The following is a 21,862-nucleotide window of genomic DNA, read 5'->3' on the forward strand; positions in this document are numbered from 1 at the left end:
TTCATGTTATTGCTGAGTTGAGGCTTTTTGTTCCACTTACTTGAGTTTTGGGATTTTTGATGTTGTTGTCAGGCTCTCAACAAATGTTATCGGTTGTAAAAGAGCTTTATTTAAGTGTTCTAATCTCTTTGATAAGCACTTTCATTAGAAATTTAATCTTAAGAAATATCTTATTAGGATGAATTTAATTCCTCTTTAAAGCTTTATTATTTTGAATAACAACATTTTATTTTCTATGTGCTGCTACTAATGTTTTCTTAGTTTCACAGATTTATTCTTAAACCTTATTTATGTTTTGAAAATAAACAACACCTTTTGATTTAACAGGCAGATCTGAATCTCAAATAAGATCCACTCTGCATCTTCAATGTGTACATCAATACAGAACAAAAAGTTCCCATATGAAAGGATAACAGAAAAATGCCTCCAGTGGAAAATTTTTTGGTTCTTTGTCTCTTATCTTATGAAGATGAAAGATGAGATGTCACACAGGGAGTCAGGGTTTACTAAAATCCACACACAATTTCCAGTCTCTCCTTCACAGGCTGGTGGGACTGGATCTAGTCCTTGTACTCCAGTCCAACCTTGCAATAAAGAGAGAGATGAAACCCAGATACAGCTTGAACTTGTGGAACATACTGGGTGTCAGCTGGGACAGAGCTTCATGGAAAGATCTGAGACTTCTCTGGTGTTTTCTGATATGTTTTCTGACCAATGTGTGGAGAGATAAAAATATTCAAGGAGGGATATGCTGGGAATGGAAGGTGATGAGGATAATTAACAGAAATTACTAAAAGCTAGACTCTGCTTTCCTGTGCTGTTGTTTCTCTTTCAGATGCTCCCCCCATTTCCTCTTTCACATTGAGATTGTTTTTCTGATGCTGATTTGTCATCTAATTCTTTAGTCTGTCTTTGCTGAGAGCTGGAACTGAACTGGCAAATCTAACAGTGCTGTTTGATGCTGCTGCAAGCAATGGAACAGCTCTAAAACAGGAAAATGGGTAAAAAAAAATGTGATGGCAGAGTTGTGTTCTGTGCCAGATTAAAGTCTCCTTCTAACACTTTTCAGGGGGAAGGGTTGGATTAAGGCTGCCTGTAGAAGACTGTCTGTGGGAAATAGCTTTCTTTCAAATACTTGTAGGTTTTTCTCTAGAGTTTTGAGGCTGTACCTTTGTGCATTAGCATCTTGCTGTCAGTCTCACGTGTGGATTTATTCTGTAGAATGCATAAAAGTTTATGATGCCCAAGAATTTAGGCCATTTGAAGCCCATCTGAGATTTTTGAGAATGCTTGGTATAACTGTATTTGGAGGGTAGGGATTCAAGATTCTTCTATAAATTCAGATACAGATTTATTGCAACCAAAATGCCTTGGACTGGAAATTGGTTCAAAGCAGAATCTGTTTACTCATGTTTCTGAGATTTCGTGGTCACTTTTTTTGTCTTTACCCTAAAATGCATGTCCACAGCTGTTTTGATTTTTCAAGATAGTCTTGAAAGAGCAATCACCTTTACAGATTCAAAGCTTGTGCTTTATTTCATCTCTTGTAACTGCTTTAGTTTTCCTGCTGTCCTCATGACATATGGTGGGTATCCTGCAAGTGCTTTAAAGCAAGTTTTTCATGTTCCTTGCTCTTCAGAGCTTCTGGTACAGACTTCAGATACTTATTAATTTTATCAAGCAGTTCATTCACAACCAGGAGTTTGTCTTTTGTGCAAAGACTTGATTGAAAGTCCTCAGCTGGCACTTAGTAAGATGGTCTCTCTTAGAATCATGTAATATAGGAGGGGGGAAAAGTGTGCTCACTAACCTGGAGTTTGTAGGCTTTGCTCTTCTGTGCCAGCAGTTGTTGAGCAGACCTCATCACCCTTAGAACTGCTTTGACCCTTTTCAGAGGAATTATTCTTTTATTTCCTTTCTGTGTTCCTCAGACTGGGCTGGTTCATAATTTAGGAAATAAATATTTTCATAATTTGCTAATATTGTCCAATTTTTATAAGAGATGTGTCCCTGTGCTTATGTATGTCTGCACTTTATGCATATGTAATAAGATTTTTAGCATCTCATCAGTGGAGTATCTCTGTGGGACATTTTGAGTTATATTTTAAGTTGTAAAGCTGTTGGATCCCAAAAGCAACTGTGAGGGGCTGAGGGTGCTTGGGAGCAGAGGTCACTGCAGTTCCCATCAAGCAACAGCCACAAAAATCTTCCACAAAAAATTTTTAAAGATATTTTCCTTCTTATTTATTTGATGTAGATAAGCTTAGTAATACCTCTATGTGAAACTGATTTATTTTGCTAAGTTATAATATGGAATAAAAGCTGTTTTGAAGACTTTGTCTTAAATTATAAAGCCAGTGACCAAAATTTTATTAGCAGTATAACTGACCTGTAGAAATTTTTAGATAAACCAAAAGGGTCCCTCCTGGCCCCTAGTGTTAATCCCTTTGTGGAAATGATCCTGAAGTGATAATTGTTAGAGCCTAGCAGAGAATTTATAATGGGAAAACAAATTAAATGTCAACAATTATGAAAGGCACTTTAAATTTTGACCCTACATTTGAAGTATTGCAAAACTATAATAGCATATCATCCGTGAATAGCATGGAGGAATAGAAATCATATGAGGTGTCTGTATGATGTGTAGAATTAGAGATAGCCATAGAGCAAACTGACAATGCCATTTTGTTCCTCTAAAATATGCTAATCAGGTTATGCATAAAAGGATTTAAAATGTCATCCTGAGCTATTTGTAACTGTTTAAGTTCAGTGGGAGCCACTTCTACAGAAAACATGCAGTTATATACTGTAGAAGATGGGTTTGTGTTTTCTTTATGCATCAATCTTTTGTGTGTGTTTCAAAGAGAATAGAACAGATGGGAGTTTGCTTTTGAGACAACTCAGCCTGTAAACCTTGAGTGTTGTGAGAGAGTGTGTTATTGAAAGACTTCAGCATAGAGGGGTTTTGTTTTCAGGATAAAGTTGCATTAGGTTGATAATTTTTTTATCATGCTGCTAGAGATGAAAGTATAGTAAATAATCCTCTTTGTCCAACATTTCTAAATACGTAGCACTGGCTTGCGTGCTGTGTTCCTTACTTTAGGAGAAACCAAGAACTGATTGTGGCTGGCTGCCAGGGGGACAGCACTTTGTCTCTCCATGTGGGAAAAGCATCTTTGGCTGGCACAAAATGGAATTATACCATTGCCAGGAGCCAGCTCCACCTTTGCCATTATAGCATTGCCAGGAGTCAGCTCCAGCTCCTTAATTATTGCTTTTGTGTGAATCAGTTTATCCTGTGTGGAGAATGTGTCCTTTCTTAAAACCATTCAGTAAAGATCCTGTGACTTCTGTAGTGTCTCAAGGTTTCCTGCCAGGACAAGTGAATGTGGTGTCTTTGTGTGTGTAAGATCTTTGTACCCATAGGGTGTAGATGTGTTTGTATTCCCACAGGGCATCTAAACTGGCATGTTGGGAATGAGGAGGGAATTATTCTCATTATTCTCATTATTCTAATTATTATAACTAGCTGTTGTTGGGCTGGCATAGCTGATGTGGCTGTGCTGGTGTCCTGCTGCTTAGAAGCACAATGAACAAACCAGAGATAGCAGACTACTGAAATACATGTATTAGTGTATAGTTTCTTACAGAATAATGCTAATTCCATGTCACTTGTTTTTCTTCTCAGATATGCTTCACCAAACACCTAGAATCAGTTGAAATAATTTTATGGGGAGAGATTAGATGAAATGTTCTACAATGAGGATATTTAACATGAAAGTGAATTTGTTTTAATGTCTGTTACTACTTTTATAGCAGAGGAAAACATTGAAACATAAATAGACTTTGGAGTTCAAGCCAAATTTGCCTTGATATTAAATGCAAGACATTTTGTCTGGCCAAGTGAGCCTTGTGTAGCTTTTAAAAAATATCTGTAGCTTTCAGAGTACTTGGGATGCACAAATGTTAAGAAAAGGCACTTAGGTAAATCAATAAGTATTTTACCTTTTCTCTGGGTGTTGTTTAACTGCTGGTTTGAGATAACCATGAGGTGGAAGAGCTCAGTGGGCTGTCTCATGAACTCTTCTTAATGAGCATTATGTTATTTTCCCCTCTTGTTTTTTCTAGGCTGTTCAATTAACCCCCAGACGATGGCTCAACCTGCAGGAGTACCAAAGCAAAAAAATAATGGCAGACCATGGGGTTACAGTTCAGAGATTCTTTGTAGCTGATTCTGCAAATGATGCCCTGGAGGCTGCTCAGAGACTGAGTAAGTGGACTGATAATGGGAGAACTCTGCTTCACTGGGTAGCAATCTGGAAAATAAATTGTTTTCTAATAAGTTTAAACAGTCTTTAAATTCATGCCTACTGAAAAGCTTTGATATTTCATCCAGAGCATAAATATATGCTCAGTTTTATATATGAACAAGTTTATAGTGGCAATACTTAGAACTTTATTTCTCAAATGTTTTGCATGCAGCATGTAATGTGAATTCTTTAATTAACATTATAATAATTCAGAATGTCATGAATAGTTGTGGAGGATTTTTTTTTTTTTGTATGGTTGATATAACTTAAGGATCTGAAATAAATGAACTTGTGTAAAAACCTGTTTTCAAACAAAAATTCGCTCTATTAAAAAGCAAAGGAAGGAGAAGGTTGTGGCCTCTCCATTTTAAAAGATACTTAGATGTTTGTTAATGTGTGTGTCCAAATGAAGAAATAGAAAAGGTGAGTTGAGTTACCCTCGCAAAAGGACGTGACAGTGGCTCCAAGAGAAGACCCTGCCTCTGGAGCTTTATTTTGTTTCTCTGACAGCATTCTCATCGTGGTGTGGTGAACAAAAGATGATAATGTGGGTCAGAAATGGATTCATTTTCTCTCAAAAAGAAGGTGTTAAAGTACTTTGTCAATCTCTTCTAACTGAAATAATTTTTCTACTTTTTAAAGTTGCACAGTTTTCCTCTTTTCATTCAGCTTTTCTTAATATATCAAATATCAAAATGCCAGAGGCCAGACATTATTGTAGTCTAATTGTGTAGTAACAGAAAGGTTTTTTGGTTTATGCTTTATATAATGCACAGGCCACTTAGTTAAATGCATTTCAATTTTGCACACTGGAAAGTAAATTAACACAACTTACTCATAGCCAAGATCTCATCAGAGCTCAAGTAGCTGAGTAGCATTAGCATAATGGCTTGTTCAATCTCTAGAACTTCATTAAGGTGATACACTTTTTAGTGATCAAAACCTTCTTATGACAATCAGTATATTTGAAAATATATCTGAAACAAAAAATTAAATGCAAGTGTTATGGGCATTTAGCAGTACAAAATGGCTAAGTCAGACATAAAGCAAAGCACGTGAAATTGGAGTGTTTCTTCATGTCTGTATATCTGAGAAAATCAAGGAATGCTAACTGAAGCTGTGGCAGGTTTATCGCCAGTCTTACAGCACTTAAACTCTCCTCTTCCTGATTGAACTCATAAATGGATTGGCCTGTCCAATAACTATTGCTGTTCTTGATCTCTATGACTATTTGGAGGTATAAATTACTCCATTAAAGGCAGTGAACCTCCTCTGGTTTATGATGCTAGGTTTATTCTAAATAACCTCTGTAGCTTGCCTGCTTTGCAAATCACAGAAATATCCATCTGTTAAAAGCAAACAAACAGTGTTTAAATAACCAAAAGTAAAACCCAGAACCAAAAAATGTTTGCTCATGCAACTTTATCAGGTAAATTTTATTTTAATTGTGTGGGCTTGCTAGCACTTCAGAAAGTGGAAGTTAGTGATACCTTTCTTCATTTGATGTAGTTGCATTCAGCCATGGTGCACTACTGGGCATGAGAGAATTGTGGTTTATGGTGTGGAATCTATTTCATGTTGAAATGACTGACATCCATTGATCCACTTAATAATTAACAACATCCTTGTTATCATTCTGGTGCTGTGCTGTCCTTGTGTTTCTAACATGCATTTTGAAAACTAAGAATCAAGAACATCAGTTTTGCTGCTGTGGTCATTGTTGTTCCAAGATTTTGCCACGTTTATGTTCTTTATGATCCCTCAGATTAATATTGGCTCTGTCACTCAGGGTTATCTCCACAATTTGCAACTGAATATGCAACCACACAAAGTAAAAATATATGGGAAAACAGGAAACTTCAGCCTGCAGGAGGCATGAAATATTATGAAATAAAATAACCAGTGAAGGCAGTTTGGGGATGTTGTTGATGGACAGGCATTCTGCAGTGAAGTATGGGGAGAGGCCAACCTCCCCTGCCAAGTCCTGCTCAAAAATCTCATGTTTTAGGTGCTGTGTGCACGTTGCAGCTGTCCTTCACTTTGGCTTCTTCAAACTGGAAAAGGTACTTGTCAACGTGCTTTAAAGATAAAAATAGGATAAAGTTCTCAAAACTTGAAAGTTAAAGGTTCAGTATTTTTCTTGTGAAAGGAAATTCTTTCTATAGCCCTCAGGAATAGAGGAGAAACAAGAATTTTCCTTTACAATCTTACAGCATTACATCACTCGTGTCTCTGTGTGTGATAAAGGGGTACAGGTAAGGAGGTAGGAATTTCTGTCATGGAAGTCTGCATAGAGTCTGGAGTTCACAATTTAATTTCACAATTTCACCAACTGTTTTGTGCTTGACAGAGCTGTCTTTACTGCTGCGGGGCCTGTGCTCACCAGTTTTGCTATTGTTGGATTTCCTGTTGATGCAATGGATGATTTTTTGCTGCTGTCTTCACTTGTCAGGAAGGTGTTAATGCATGTCTTCTTGAAAGGGTTTGCCTTTATCCAGTATCAGCAGTTTTGTTACACTTTGCTCATTTCCTCTGTTTCTCTCTATTTTTATTAATATATACACTGAATGTTAATTTTTCTCAGATACTTTCAAAACTTACCAACTGCACAAAAGACAGTCTGCAAGGAATTTTAAATGGAACTAAAGGATTGGGTTTTATTTTTTTTTTTTCCTTCTAAGATAAGAATGGCAGATGTAAGAAAAATTAACATGACATCACTAATATAGACTTCAAAAGAAGTTGTACACAACAAAGAATACAGAATTAAGCCCCAAGGAATTCATTGCCTTCTATGTGCTAAGCAATTTCCCAGTGTAACTTTTGTAGAGAAGGCAATATTTACAGAGTTCCAAGAAATTCAGTCACAATAGTTTTCTGGTTTGTGTTAAAATTCCTTGGTTTTCAAGAGAGGAAAGAAAGATGTTGTCCTGTTTTGCTGCACAGTATGGTGTTGCTTGATCTGCTCTCTGAAGAAACTTAATTTGTAAACAAGTTCTTACAATTCCAGTGCAACTATTTAATAGGAAAAAAACCCAACAAACTTGGGAGCCAAGTTTTTGTCTGAAGTATAAGCTCATGTGGCTGTTTTTCTATTAACTCACAAGTCTTCTGATCTAATTCTCACTTCATTTAGGGCTTGTTTAGCCAGAGAAGGCATTTCCTTACTTGCTGTTTCTTTTCCTTGTACTGTAGCACCAATACCTAAGGAAATAATCCTTATATGTGCTGTGTGTGCATTGCCACTGCCTTCACTGTGCATCATTTGTGAAAGGGAAATCTGTGCACTGTGCATCATCTCAGGGCATCTTTTGCTCTGGGCTCCTCCAGCAGAAACCCTTGAGTCTCGTGTTCTGCTCTTTGTGCTCTGCCTGGTGGAGAAGTTATTAAGGGACCCATCATTTCCAGCTAGGAGGTGGGCAGAGCTGAGAGGGGCTGTAATTATGCTGGAGGGGGCTGCTGTCATTTGGCTCTTTGAATCAGTAGAGAACGTAGAGGTGGCTGGCACTGCTGACAGTCCTAAATTGAGGCCAGGAACTTGGCATGTGTTTCTTTTTCTGAATTTTAACAAAAGCAATAGAATGCTGCCTGTTGCCACTTAGAGTGTTTCATTACATTTAGGAATCAGTCAGGTGCAGTGTTCAGACTCTATCACAGAGAAATGCAGTTCAATTGAGTGCAAGGTTTTTATTCACTGTTCTTAAAAAAAAATAATAAAACAAAATATAGCCTCTGCATGTCCTATTTCTATTGCTTATGCATGAGGGAACTCATAAAATTCGGCTTTGGACTGAAGGTGTGCTTTTTCTATCAGGCTGGAGAGGTAAACATGTATTATATAAAGAACAGAAAAGGTTTATTGAAGCATCTTTTCATGAGGTCATTTACCTGTCACCTATTATTCACCATTTTTTAGAGTATTGAAAGAGTTCTTGGTCATGTGAGCACCAGTCTGCTTCCACTCTCAGCTCTTGAAGTGTTTTTCTTCCCATGCCTTTTTAATTTAAAGGGAAGGCTGCATTTTTAGATGCTGTTTTAGATACCTTATCTGAAAATTCACCTCTCTAGTACTAGTTGTGAAAACCACTTGAAAGCAATTTGCGTTTAGAAGGGATCAAAAATTGACCTTTAGGCTGGTAGTGTCCTTTTTGTGTAGATCATGAAGAATTTGTTGGTGATAATGCTGTCTGCATTTAATTTAAGCTTTTATGCTGGAAAAATTAAAAACATCCTTGAACCTGATGTTTCTGAGGATATTTGAAATAAGAATTCAGGTCCTTTTTTGTTGTACCAGGAAGAGCTTTTCTATGAGTATCCTGTACAGAGTTGCCCTCTATATAAAATTTTATTTGAAAAACTTGGCTACTTAGCTGATCTTTTTTTACTGTCATCATGGGGTTGCTTATGTGATTTAATTTCCTCTCTGTTTCTGTCCATCAGGATAGATAGCAGAATTGCTTCTTTCAGCATTTCTGTGATTTCCATATTTCTTTCCATTCTATGCTTCACTGTGAAGTAATAATTTTTCACCTGTGCATAATGAGTTATTTCTCAAAAACCCTCCTGTACTTCGTGGTTATAACTAGTTATTTTTAAAAGCCACTCGGGTTATCCTTTTCTGCATATGTTGAAAAAATCATGTTGTTGCTGCAATAGCATTCCAGGGAATTGTACACAGAACTTTGCTTGCTGGTGAGGAACAGCTCTCCCACAAGTCCTCTTATTTTCTCTGACAGCTTTTATTAAAGTTCCTTAGACTTAAATTATAGCTTTCTGAAACTGTTCTTTCAGGCAAAATAATGCTGTAAGTTATTGACTAATATGATCCTATTCTCAGATGGGTAAGTATTTAGAAAACAATCTTTTAAATTTAATAGAAAACTGGTGGTGGATGAGCTGCATTGGACCACGTTCAGTGTTACTGAACATGAGTATTTCTCTGTTCCACTTAATGGATTTTGCCTTGTCAGAGCAATGAAATCTAAAATTAGAGTGAATCTGCATTTTCCAGCCACTTCTCAATGGTAGAAAATACCTGTTAATATTCCATTATTTGCAGCATTCATAGGCATCCCTTGAATGCATCAATTCAAAACTCCACAAAATTTGTCAGTGTCTGTGGTTTTACTCTCTTTCTGTCCCTTGTTCAGTTCCCTGTTGTTTCTCAGAGCCTTCTCCTCCCTGTGCCCATTTGCTCTTTTCTTCTCACCCTTCTCCCACCTTATGAGTTCTGTTTGGGAAAATCCTCTTACTTTTTTTTTTCCCTCTTTCTTTGTGCTAAACAGTCAGTTGTTACCCTATTTAGCATAGTTAGAGCACACGTTTAGCAGTTGTGTACTGCTAAAAGCCATTTGTGTGCATACTGATTTTTTGCTTGCTGAAGTGCTTTGCTCAGACCCACATTTGCTTGGCTTGGCAATCATAGAAGGTAATGTTTCTGTGTATGATCAGAAGGCAAACAACTGATTGCTAACCATGGTCTAAATGATATTTAAATATTATCAAATAATATTACAAATAATACTCTTTTTCCTATGGTTGTCCATGTTGCAATGATTTGATTTTTTGGGGAAAAAATCCGCAAGTATCAGAGTTGTGCAAACAACTTTAAGATTCTCACTTGTGTCTGAAAATCATGAAAATAATGAAGTAGAGTAAAAATTATGAAGGCAACATGTTTTTTGCTGCAGTTAAAGTAATCTTTTGTAAGAGGTTTGCTAATCAATATATCAGTGACCCAATATATTTACCTCATCTACTGGATTAAAAAGATCAGTCCTGGAAAATCAGAGGAGCCAGGAAAGGTCTTACAGGGTTTTTTCACCAAATGTGCTGTGCTAGGGAGTTTGGTAGAAGGTCCTGGGGATTTTGCTGTGATACAGCTTCAGAACAAACCAGGAATAAAACACCTCTGCATAGTAGTTATTTTTATGGGCATTCTTCATTTCCTCATGCGTTGCTTTTTGGAGCTGTAGTTTTAATCTGTCTTGGAAGCTGAACTGCACAAGGCACAGTCAAGGTGGAATTAAGATTTCATTTGAGGGTTTCACACTCAGTGAATGTTGGTGCTACAGGACCTTTCCCCTGGACAGGAGCCCTAAAGTTGTTCTGTTTTCTCCTCTGTGTGTGTGGGTTGGTTGGGTTTGAATCTTGTAATCCTGCCTGTGCTCCCTCCCCTTTGCTTCCCTCCTCTCTCTGTGTCTGGTGCTGAGAAACTGCTTCACAGAGGTGGTAGAGAATTGGAAAACTTTTATGTGCAGCAGTGTTTAAGCAGTGCAACACCCTTGGTGCACCCTGGGAGGGCTCTCTGCCTTTGCTTTCCTGCTTGTCTCATTCCACCAGTGTTTTTCCACATAAAGCCTTGGCACCTCTGTGTTTTCTGTGGAATCCAGGCAGCTGTGGAACCACACATGCATTTGTTGCTAATGGCCACATGTGTTGCATCCTGCGTGCCAGAAAAAAAAAAAACAGGTAGAGAAACTTCCAGCTTCTCTAACTGGGAGTTTGAGTTTTATTCATTTCCAAAGAAAGTTAATAATAGATTTTGTCAAAGCTCACCACTGGGTATTGTTTTGTTTCAAGTTGAATCTTTTTGTTTCAAGTTAACTTAAAAATTGTGGGTTTTTTAATATTTTAGAAATGAAAATACTTTGCAGGACTCTCTGCCTCCAGAGGAATTACAGAAATAGATATTTTGAAATGCATTGTTGTGAAAAACAAATTGTTTTGTTTTTCTTATTTCTTCCCTTCGTTAGAGAATTACATGCTGAATGTGAGTCAGTAAATGCAAGCTTGAGACTGCTTACATTAGTTGGATATTTTATAACCATTCTTTGTCACCAAACGTCTTCATATTCAATAGATTTATAGTAATATGAGTAATGGCTTGGGGGCTAACAAATCAAAATCTCATTTCAGATGTTTGACACTAATGTTGAGCTGACTTATTGTTCTCTGTGTTTGATTTCTGATCAAATTACCAAAATAGCTGCTTGAAAGTAAAACACAAAGTCAAACATATTCTAGAAATGGGGTACTGAATTCAAAACATAATATGTGCCACAGAGTGCGGGCTTTTGGAAATTTCAGTTGTGCTAAGTACACTACTGGATTTTGGTTCATAAAAGAAGGAGGCAACAGAAGTTATAGTTCTTGATTCAGGAATTTTATCAGGTGGTAAAAAATGCAAAGTTTTACAAGGAGGGTACAAGATGACTGCTGATATTTATTCCACTCTTGTCACACCATATTTTATGGTTCTTCAAGGTACTTTTGCAGCTGCAGAACAATAACCAGATGTGTAATTGAGAAGCAGCTGCATGAAATTTTCTTTTTTTTATGCATAAAATCAGAACCGTTAGACACATTTTATGTATAAGGTACAAAATACTAAACAAAAATGTTTTCTCTGTAGTACTAGCAGCTGTGTAAAGGAGAGAAATCACTTCTTCTACTCTCTCTAGATGCCCATCAGCTTCTAAATGTTCAGGGCCTGATTACTGAAAGCAAGATTTATTCTTCTGTGGCTGTGTTTCTTCTTTTCTTTGTTTGTTACTCTGTGCTGTGTGGTGCTGCATCTTCTATGTGATCAGTCCCAGGGGATAATCCCATGTATAGGGCTCTCAAAAGCAAAACTGATGCTTATGCCTGTTTTTCATTAAACTTTTCAGTAGAAGGACTAGTAGCACAATCATGTTGAATAAAATCTTAGAAGGAATGATGGCAGTCCTAAGATAAGATAGCTTATGATTGATATTGCCATGATTTCCCTGCTCTCCTGTAGTGTCCCCCAAGTGACACAGGGTACAGCAGGAAGATACTGTTGCTGGTTTTCTACTTGCTCTATATAGTTTATTTGGGAAAATTGTTTTGTTTTTTAATTTGTCAATTGTTTCTGTTAAATTTATTACACCTTTTGTCTTTATGGACCGGGTGCTGGTTTAGGATGGGCTGGATTGACAAGTAAGGATATTAACTTGTACATTTGCTATCAAAGCACATGGTTTGGAGCCAAGCCAGGAATCTCTCACAACTGACTTTTCAAATCTTGTGAAGCTCAGAGAACACCAAGCATCCAGTCCCCATACCATGATTCCCATCCCCTCTTTAAGTCAATGAGGTAATATTAACTGGTATTTTACAAAGGTTAGGATGACTTGCAAGAGCTTTTTTTATCTTTAAAGATGGGAGTAATTTACAAGTTGAATATATCAGCAGTTGAGAAGTATGATCATAAGAGGCTATGATTATTATTTTTTTTTTTGGTAGATAATCTCTACCTAAAATGGTAGAGCAGTTTTTGAAGCTAAGGATGTTCTGACATTTTGTTAATCTGCTACTTCATATTTGAGAAAGTGCTGTGAATTTAAAATTTGTTTATCTACATTTCTTCAAATATTTGCAGTTCAAGAAAAGTAAAATATTTCAACACATTTATGAATACAAAATGTGTCTTTGTAACCCTGCTGGATTCAGCTGGGAGATATTATCTGACTCTGCATCACTGTATATTTTAAATGATGCTCTAACCCTTGAGAATGTCACCACAAAAAACCTTTTAGTCAGAATCATGTTCAGGGTAGTTCCAGAAGTTAGCTATGCTCTTATTTTAAGTGATTTTTGTTTTATTAAGAAAAATCTGAAGTTGACAATTTTACCTCTGTGTGGCATACTCTCCCTGGTCCTACAGTTAAAGTCAGCTTTTGTTCCGTGCATCATTACGAAAGGGAACATTTTTCTTGCACCTCCCCTGGGCTTAGCTGGACTGCTCACCTGAGTAAGATGAATATGGCTAAACTTCAGGCTATAAATCTTAAATTTTTTTATTGTTCTAAATACTTAAGAACAGCCCTGGGGCTTTTGGAGAAAGAGAAGAGAAAAGCAGCCAAGAAGAGTTTGCTGTATGAATAGTTAACAATATAAAGTCACTGGGAAGATTCACTGCTGGTGCACTGCACTTCCCTCTCCTCCTGCCAAGTCTTTGGCCCCTCTGTACAGTCACTCACCTGTACAGTTTAGCAGGAGCTTTCCTGATCTTGGATTGTTGTGCTTTGTCCCCACTAAAGATTATTCAGAACAGTCCTGATGCCATATCAGCGCGCCCAACACCCCCTCATGTTCTTGTTCCCACAGATAAATCTTGTACCCAGGTTTTTGGTTTAGCTCATTAGATGTTCAGTGTGCTTGATTTTCTTACTGGCCTTTCCACATCTGGCCTTCACTATAATTCAGCTGTGCTTGGGTATTTTGGAGTAGAAGTGGAAAAAGAGAGACTTAAGGCTGAGTACTGCAAATCTGACTATCTTAGGAAAAATTATTCTTATGCAATCTTCCCCCCCACAATTAAATACAGGCTTATGTCTCATGCCATAAAGTAATCTGCCATTTAAATATGATGATTAATGTATACTATAAATAACTTGCTTATTTTATCTTCTGAGTGACATTCCTATTTGAAGTGCATATACAGTATAGTATTTATTTAGTTGGTTTTTTGATCCATAAGAAGCCAAGTTAGGTGCTTAAGGATGTTTGTGTGGAAAAGTTATTTTACAATTTTAAGATGAAAAAAAATTAATGTATATTCATATTTTATGTTGTTGCTTTACAAGATGAAACTCCTGAGTTGCTGAGCTTATGCAGCTTTGTGACTATTTTCACAATTTTGATTTATGGGTTCTGATTTATGGCTGGCTTTTACACTGAGTTTCTGGCGTTTAGTGTCCTGTAAGTAGTGGAGAGGTCTGGACTTCTCAGACTGGAGTAAGCATACCTTCAGAAATCTCTCTGCTGCTGAAGAAAAAAATAAACCTCTCAAATGAAATACTAGAGAGAGACTTTTAAGGGCCAAGGTTCAGGGGTAATTGAACATGAGTTCCATAGCACTGAAGATGGCTCGAAGTCAGAATTTTCAGTTGAGCAGAAAGGATGCAATTAGTGCAGTTAACAGCAGGTAGGGCATGATAATTGTATGTTCTTTTGTCTCTATTAATTGCTTTAGCTATTTAGAGTCTTCTTCTTTTGCATACTATTAAGTAAGTTATACTGCAAGAGGCTTTCTGAGAGTAAACTGTGACCACAATTTATACAAATGTGATTTATACTGCCTTAGATACCAGTTCTGAACTTGATCTTGAAGTGAGATGGTTGGACTGTAAGAAATGGCAGAAGCATGAACAAAACATCATGCAAAAGTGTTGCCTTTAAGGAAAGATTGCCCTATTGTATATCTGACACTTCAATAAAATCTGGAACTCTTTCCAGCAGCACAGGGAGGAGGAGGAATCTACTGTAGGTTTATTTTCAGCTGTTACCTCATGTGATTTGTAAAGCAGGCAGACACGATTCCATGACTCTGCAGAAGCTGAGAAGTGGGCTTTCTGATGTGGCAAAGCAGCCTGCTGACCTTAAGTTAATGAAATATTAACCAGTGCTTAACAGCCAGGATGACACAGAGCATCTGTTTTTGAGGATTCCTAGGAGGGGCCATTGGGATGGTCACATCCTTGTCATTTAAATGGCAGACTGGCTGAACCCACACACTCAGCTGCCCAGGGTTATAGAGCTGCTGTACAGAGGTGGTCACATCTGCAGCTGGCAAGTTTGACACACATTTGATCCGTGGTCCTGCTCGTCTGAGGCTGAGAAGGTGCTGAACAGCACCGTGCATGAAGAGTGACCATTTGAGAGGCACTCACTCACCTGTAGTGTCAGTCCCTTTATAGGTTCAAGGCACTTAAATCAGCTGCACATTCTTTTTGCAATTAAACGTGGTGTTTATTCCAATTTTACATTTTTACCCAGGAAAGTCCGTTTATATGTGAGTAATTGGGAGAGCTCCCAATTCCACTGTTTGATGTGACTGTTCACTCATTGTGGTGTTTAGACTGTGCAATTTCATTAAAATATGTAGAGTTCAATTTCCAAGCATAATATCTGCCTTCAAAATCCCCACAGAGCTCAGCTTGAAGGAAGCCTAAATGAAACAGCTTTGCTGGTTTCCACATCACGTTGAGATACATCCTTTCCTGCAAATGCTGATTGCCAAATCGAAAGCTCTCTTTTGCTTTTATATTCATTTTTCTAGGCTAATTTAATGTTACGAAACCTGTGAAACATGAAATTTAATGTATATAGTTACATCATTGCTGCTGAGGTGGTGTTTGGAGCTTGAGAGACAAATGCCAAGCTGTCAGAATGGGGGGGGTAGCATGTTTGTATTCCCTCAAAGGACTGGGAAAGGGCTGGCATGTGAGAAAGGCATGGAGGCTTCTAATTAAGCAGGACAGTGCTATCAATAATTGAATGTATGTACTGCTCTCTGTCTTTAAATAACTGCAGAGTGCCCTGTTAAATACTAGAAGTTGTCTTATGTACCCTTCCTGCTCTTTGCAAGCTCTAAAAGCTGATCATGTATCTTAAGGAGAATCACAGATTACATTCCTTGGGTTTCAGTTTAGCAGTGGTTGGCCTCAGTGCAGCCTGTTGGGTGATAATTACACAGAATTTGCTGTGCTGTCCACAAAACTGCTCTGAACTGCCCTGTGTGACAAGTCAGGTGCTGCATTGATTCAAATGAAACACTTGGGCAAAGCTGTGTGAACCCTTCCAAGTGCACAGGAAAAAAGAGATTAAAAAGACTGGAGTAGTCAAGGGAAGCACTGGGAAACCTGGAGCTGACAGGAGGTTCTTGTGCTTCTCAGTGGGCATTTGTGTGTCCTCAGCTTTCCTGTGAGGTTCAAGAGCAGGTCAGCAGTTTGTAAGCTCAGATTTCTTCAAGGACTTAATAAGAATTTGTTTAAATAACTCTGGAAATTTGTGGTCCAGGAGTACCTGGTGCTAGGGAATGTTGGTTTCTGCCAATATCAACACATTATTCTGTAATACAAGTTGTGACAACAATCAAAGAAATTAATTACTAAATGCAATAATTTTCTCCCAGTCTCCCAGTGGGTTAAAATGTGTTTCTGGTGTCTAATGTCCCTAGTACTCACTGTATACAGTAAATGCAGTGGGAAGAAAGAGCCCATTTTAAAACAGTGAGGAAGAAGGAGCCATCAAAACAAATATCATATTCCTCCCAACAACGAACTCCAATGAAGAACAGCCCTAGACCAGAATGAAACTGTCCACCTTTGCACCCAGAAGTGCAGTGGAAGGATGAGCATAACACCAGGAAAAGAGGTCGCAATTAGGAAACAGTTGTGTAACAATTTTAACTGCTTTATTGTAGAGTTTTTTCCCCTACATATAAGCATTTATTCCTGTTCTGTAACAAGTAAATCTGGAATTTAAAAAAAGCAACTACATTGGTGAGATCATGGGTATATTTACAATATATTCTTGGCTTTCTATGTGTCTAAATATGTAAATTGTGCTTTCTCTTTGCCCGTAAACAAGGTTTTGAGTGTAACATTGCTTGTGGCTTAGGTTTCTGCAGACACCTAACAAGTGTGACCTGTTTCCCTGAAGCTTCTGTGCCTCTGGAAGGTTCCTGAGATGTGTGGCTTCTCTGCAGGAGGCCAGTATTTGGGTTTTTAAGCACCTTCCCTCCTTTTTTGTTATGAATCCAAAGTCAGTACACTGAGACCGTTCCCCACTTGGAAATATTTTTTTACAAGAACAAAAAGACAGTTTCTTTTGTATATAAAGAAAGAAATAGGCTTATGTGCAGGCGTGAAGGATCTTAAATAAAACATTGTCCTTTTTCTACCTTAGTTCAGCTGGGAAAATCAATTTTTGGTTCCTCAACTGCAAAGAAAGATCAAAAGGAAAAACTGACAATCCAAACAAAGGGCAAGGTGATGTGGGCTGCTTGCACTCCTGTTCCCTGGTGTGCTTCATACAGGCACTTTTCCAAGCAGAATATATTTACAGAAGAATCAAGGGTGGGTTTTTTTTGTATCTCCAAATCAACGATGCTGTGACTAAAAGTGACCTGAATATAAAACCCCCCTACTTGATATTACACTTTGTGGAGCTCTTTGGTGCTAATTTAGGCAACAGTTCTCAGATGTGTCATGTTCTTCATTGCAGAATACTTGTGTTTTAAAGAATTGTCATTGATTTTACTTCACTAGAACTGGCCAAAGCCAGTACTTTTTTCTTTTATTTTTTTTAGCATGTTATGTAATGCAAGAGAGAAAATATCTTCATTCTTGCTTAAATGCCAACCAGATGCATATTTAAATCTTCATATGAAAACTAATTTCAGTCAGTGTGGAGGGGAACTTTATGGAGATTGGCTTTCCTGCTTTGTATTGATTCCTGTTTATATCTTTAATAAATAAAACACGATTTATTGTTATAAGCTTGTATTTACAAGAGGAGGAGATTAAAGTGTCAGCAGGAAAAACAGAAAGGAGGAGTGTGAAAACTTTAAAACACACAAACTGAAAAAAAGCTTGAATAGCTTTTATGAAGTGTATTAATTATCTTTTGCATAAATGTAAAAAGTTGAAAATAGTTACAAAAGTATTTGATTTTAATGTATTTTCACTTCTTTGAGAGAATTATTGTGTGGACATTTTGTAACCATATTAAATGTTAATTCAATGGATATTGTAAGTACAAAATAAACAGGCTGCATCTGACTCAAGGCACGCCCTTTGCAGGAAAATATTTTTGTCTGTATGTTGTGCATCAGTGTGTTGGGTCTTTATCCATGCAGGGAGAATGCATTTACATTTGGGAATCTGTGTTTGGCATGATAGGGATGCAAATAACTACGTACAGAATGCTCTTTTCAAATACAGATGGTCCCAAGTTTCAAAAGCAGCAACTGTAGCTGGCAGCTCTGGGACTTCTGGGAGAGTTTGCAGGGAGAGGCACTCTGCACTGTAGCATTTGAAAAGCAGAACCTTTAGACAGCTGATTGGTACAAATGACCAGTGATTTATAAAGTTTAGGCCTATGATTTTCTTTTCCTCGAGCACTGATTAGCTCCAAGACCTCCTCATTCTCATCAGGTGTCCAAGGAAAGTTTTGAAAGCAAATCCATTGATTTAAGGCATTAAATTTGTGTGTCTGATGTCAATATTGCATAATCAATAAAAATAGGTCTGTATGTTTGACCTGTGTAGATTTTGAGGCACTTCAAACTGCTGCATTGTGTTTATTGTGCAGTTAAATCTTGATTTGTGATGACAAAGTGCTCTGATTTAGGTGAGTGGTAAGAAGCCATGTCGGAGAATTATTATGCTAGTAATGAAATGTGCCTGATTTTGTAACTGTGCTCATTTGCAAGATTTTTCTTTCTTTGTCTATTCATTAATTGATTGTGTAACAGGAGAGGAGTTCCTGGGAGATGTCGACAGAAAACTGGCAGCTCCACCTGCTCAGTCTGCAGTGCCATGGAAGTGTCATTGTGGTGCTTTGTCACTTCACTTCTTAGACAGGAGAGCAGAGGTTGGTTTCAGCTCTGCTGAAAGTAATGCACTCTTCATTTTCATTTTTATTTCTTGTCCTGCTTCTTCTTTCACTGCTCTAGGGCAGCTGAGAGCTTTATGAAAAGCTTATTGCATGGAGCACACGTGACTGGCCAGGGTGGCCAAGGTCAGAGCCTTGGATGTCTTTTCTCTCTACCAACACCTCTCCTGCCCTGCTGGCTGGAGCTTCCTCCAGGGCTGCCCTGGACAGAGCTGTGCAACAGCCCACTCCTGGGGGAAATTACTTTATTTCACACCAGCATCCCTGATGTTCCTCTCCTGCTGCCAGGTCCCTTGTCCCCCTGCAGTTTTGTTTTTTGGGTTACAAGCACAGTGACAGTGCTTTGCCCTGAGGGTGGGGGACCTTCATGCCTTGTTTTGTCTTCTGGCTTGGCCCTGGGAGTTCCACACAGGCTGCCCTGGAGGGTGGAGAATTTCATTTTACTCAGGCCATTGTTCTGTAACATACTGGGGTTTTGTTTCAATCTCTACGCCTCCTAATGTTTCCTATGCTGAAAACCCAGGAAATTGTTGCTATTTCAACCTTTCTACAGGCTGCAGGTGAGTAGGACCTACTCTCAATTCCCGATGTTTCAAAATTCCTTTAACAAATGCAGACTTGGTTCTGCAGAACTCAGCCAAGGTGATGTCAGAAAATCACTTTGGTGTTAGTCAATTGAAAGAAAAGATGTGATGGTAGATGTTCCATTTCAGATCAGTGGTAATAAAGCAAAAGAAAATTATTACGTGCATTATCAGATTTCATTTCTCATATATCCAGAATACTTAGCTTTAAAACTGTAGTCCAGAGGCTTTGCATCTGATTTACTTGGAGTGGGTAAAAGTGAAGAGTATCAGTCATAACACAAGTTGTGCTACACAATTCATACAAGCTGCTGTTGTGAAGTTCCACTTCTAGAAAAAAAAAAATCTTAATTGTGATCTTTGAGGCATGCACTGTGATTAATTGTAACCTCCAGTGGCTGGCATGGACCAGAAGTGTGTGAATGGGAAAAAGGCTGAGGAAGTGTTTGGAGCATCTTAGACATATGCAGACATTCCAAAGCATAATTTCCTTTATATCATTCCAAGCATATGTATTTTTATGGGCTTTTTTTTAGTGCCTAAAAATTAGCAAATAACTTTTAATTGTTGTTTATGAAGCACCATATGGCTGTCTGAAATTTTGGCTTCTTGTGGAATGAGGAAAATGAAATTAATAGGAAATCACACTCAGAAATCTATTATTAAGTTAATGGAGCTAACAGCTTGTCCAGTGTCCTCATACAGATCATGTTGTAGCTGCATATAATAAAAAGCAAATCCTTATAAAACCACTGAGAAAATGAAGTGGCAGAGAGAGGCCAAGCCAAAAAGCTGCATGTGTTGATACTGGGCATGATCATGAATGGCTCAGCTAATGAGCTACTGGTGAAAATCAAGAATACAACTTGTATTTTCACAGTTGCTTTACCATGTGTTTGAAATAATTAATATTTTCTTCTAGATGGTTTATGAATTAAAGACTTATCTCAGGATAAAATCTCTTGTCTCATTTTTTATTTTCATCTTTCAAGTAGAAACTTGTTTCATCCACCCAGCTAAGTTGTTCAAAGTTCTGTGCTTTTTTTTTTGACTTAATGTTCAATAAGTACTGGGAATACTTTAAACCTAATTTTTTTCTCTCTGAACCTGTCCTAATAGGCAGTGAGTTTTCAGAGCTGAAACTGTAAAGTTTGCATTATTTTGCTTCCACCAAATATTCAGAATTGAAGGCTCTTAATACCATTGCGTGAAAAAAGAATACATCACAAGATGAACACCTATAAAAATTACCAAACTAGGAAATGCCCAGCGGGACTTTTTTTCTGTCCTTTTCTGGAACATTCCCTAAATTGCCTTTCTTCAGCATTTTTGAAAAGTGTCTGCAGATGATGTGACACTAAAAAAAAAGTATCACAGGACAAAAAAGAAATCTAGAAAAAATAACCGAAATAAATTTTCTTTTTCTTAGAAGGCTAATTAATATTGGCAGGGATGCACTGTTAGTGATGTGTTCTGGATGGGTTCATGTTGAATGTCTTGGCTGTATGTGTGAGAAGGAACTGTATAGTTTGGGTAATTTCATAAAGCTGTAAAAAGAACTTTATTCAGGTAATACAGATTTGAGACTATGTTCTAAACAATTTTTTTTTTGGCATTTAATCTAAATTAACCAGTGCATCATTGGTCAGTGAGATGGCCTTTTTATGGAGTAATTAAGTCTGAAATATTGAATTAGATATTAAATATTCTTCTAATAGGTCTGCTCTTAACCTTTTTCCAGTATTAGATTATTTTGGCAATTGCTTCTATTTCACATATGTGATGAGTAAACAAAAACAGGAGGAGATTTTGGGGAGGTGAAAGTCAGGTATTTTGGGTTAGTTTTGGCAGGGGGTGGCAAGTCAGTCTCTTTCTTTAAGCTTTGGCTTCCATTTCAATGCTTATTTTTAAGGATCCTGCTGGGCATAGCAGGCTTGTGTGGAAAGACTGTTTTTGGCAAAGGGCTGATTATCAAGTCTCTGCTTGAACAGGGTTCACCTGTCACAATCTCACTTCTAAATGAGGGCAAGGGGTCGAGGGCATATGTAGAATAACAGCTCCAAAGTAATACTTTTCAACTTTCTGTCTTTAGCACTACTGAGGCAGACATAAATTCTTCAATGTGATAATTTTCCCATCCAGATGTTTCCCAGATAATGGCCAGTCTGGCAAGATTCTCTTCAGAGGCTCAATAAATTATTTCAATGTATAGCAATAAATTGAAAACTTTGTACTTAATTCCACTGTATAAGTTGGATAATGAATCAGGCTACTGGAGGACATTTCAGTCCTGCTGGGCTTGGCTCAGATCAAAATACTGCCAGATTTGATATTCTTTTGTATGTTTCTAGTTTTGGATGTGGATTGATTTATTTATGGTCTAAACAGCAAAATGTGTGGTATCTAATGTAGCCCTACACAATGAAACAAAAGCTAAGGGATACAAGGCTAAGAGCTAGAGCAGAATTGTATAACAAGAACTGTCTCTGGGAGAGAAATGTTAATTTTGCTAAAAATGTAAATTTTCAGCTGAGAGCTGTT

At 37.6% G+C, this 21,862-nt stretch overlaps 1 protein-coding gene across 1 annotated transcript in view; it reads left to right on the forward strand.

Moving 5' to 3' along the window:
- Positions 1 to 21,862, forward strand: part of SUCLG2 (succinate-CoA ligase GDP-forming subunit beta) — a 106,275-nt gene that overhangs the window by 16,145 nt on the left and 68,268 nt on the right. The window contains exon 2 of the mRNA XM_041464432.1: positions 4,129 to 4,270. Coding sequence (XP_041320366.1) covers positions 4,129 to 4,270 — 142 coding nt within the window. The remainder of the gene's footprint in view (positions 1 to 4,128; positions 4,271 to 21,862) is intronic.

Source organism: Pyrgilauda ruficollis, unplaced genomic scaffold (assembly GCF_017590135.1).
Source record: "Pyrgilauda ruficollis isolate IOZ18807 unplaced genomic scaffold, ASM1759013v1 scaffold10, whole genome shotgun sequence".
In the NCBI taxonomy this organism is placed as follows: domain Eukaryota; kingdom Metazoa; phylum Chordata; class Aves; order Passeriformes; family Passeridae; genus Pyrgilauda; species Pyrgilauda ruficollis.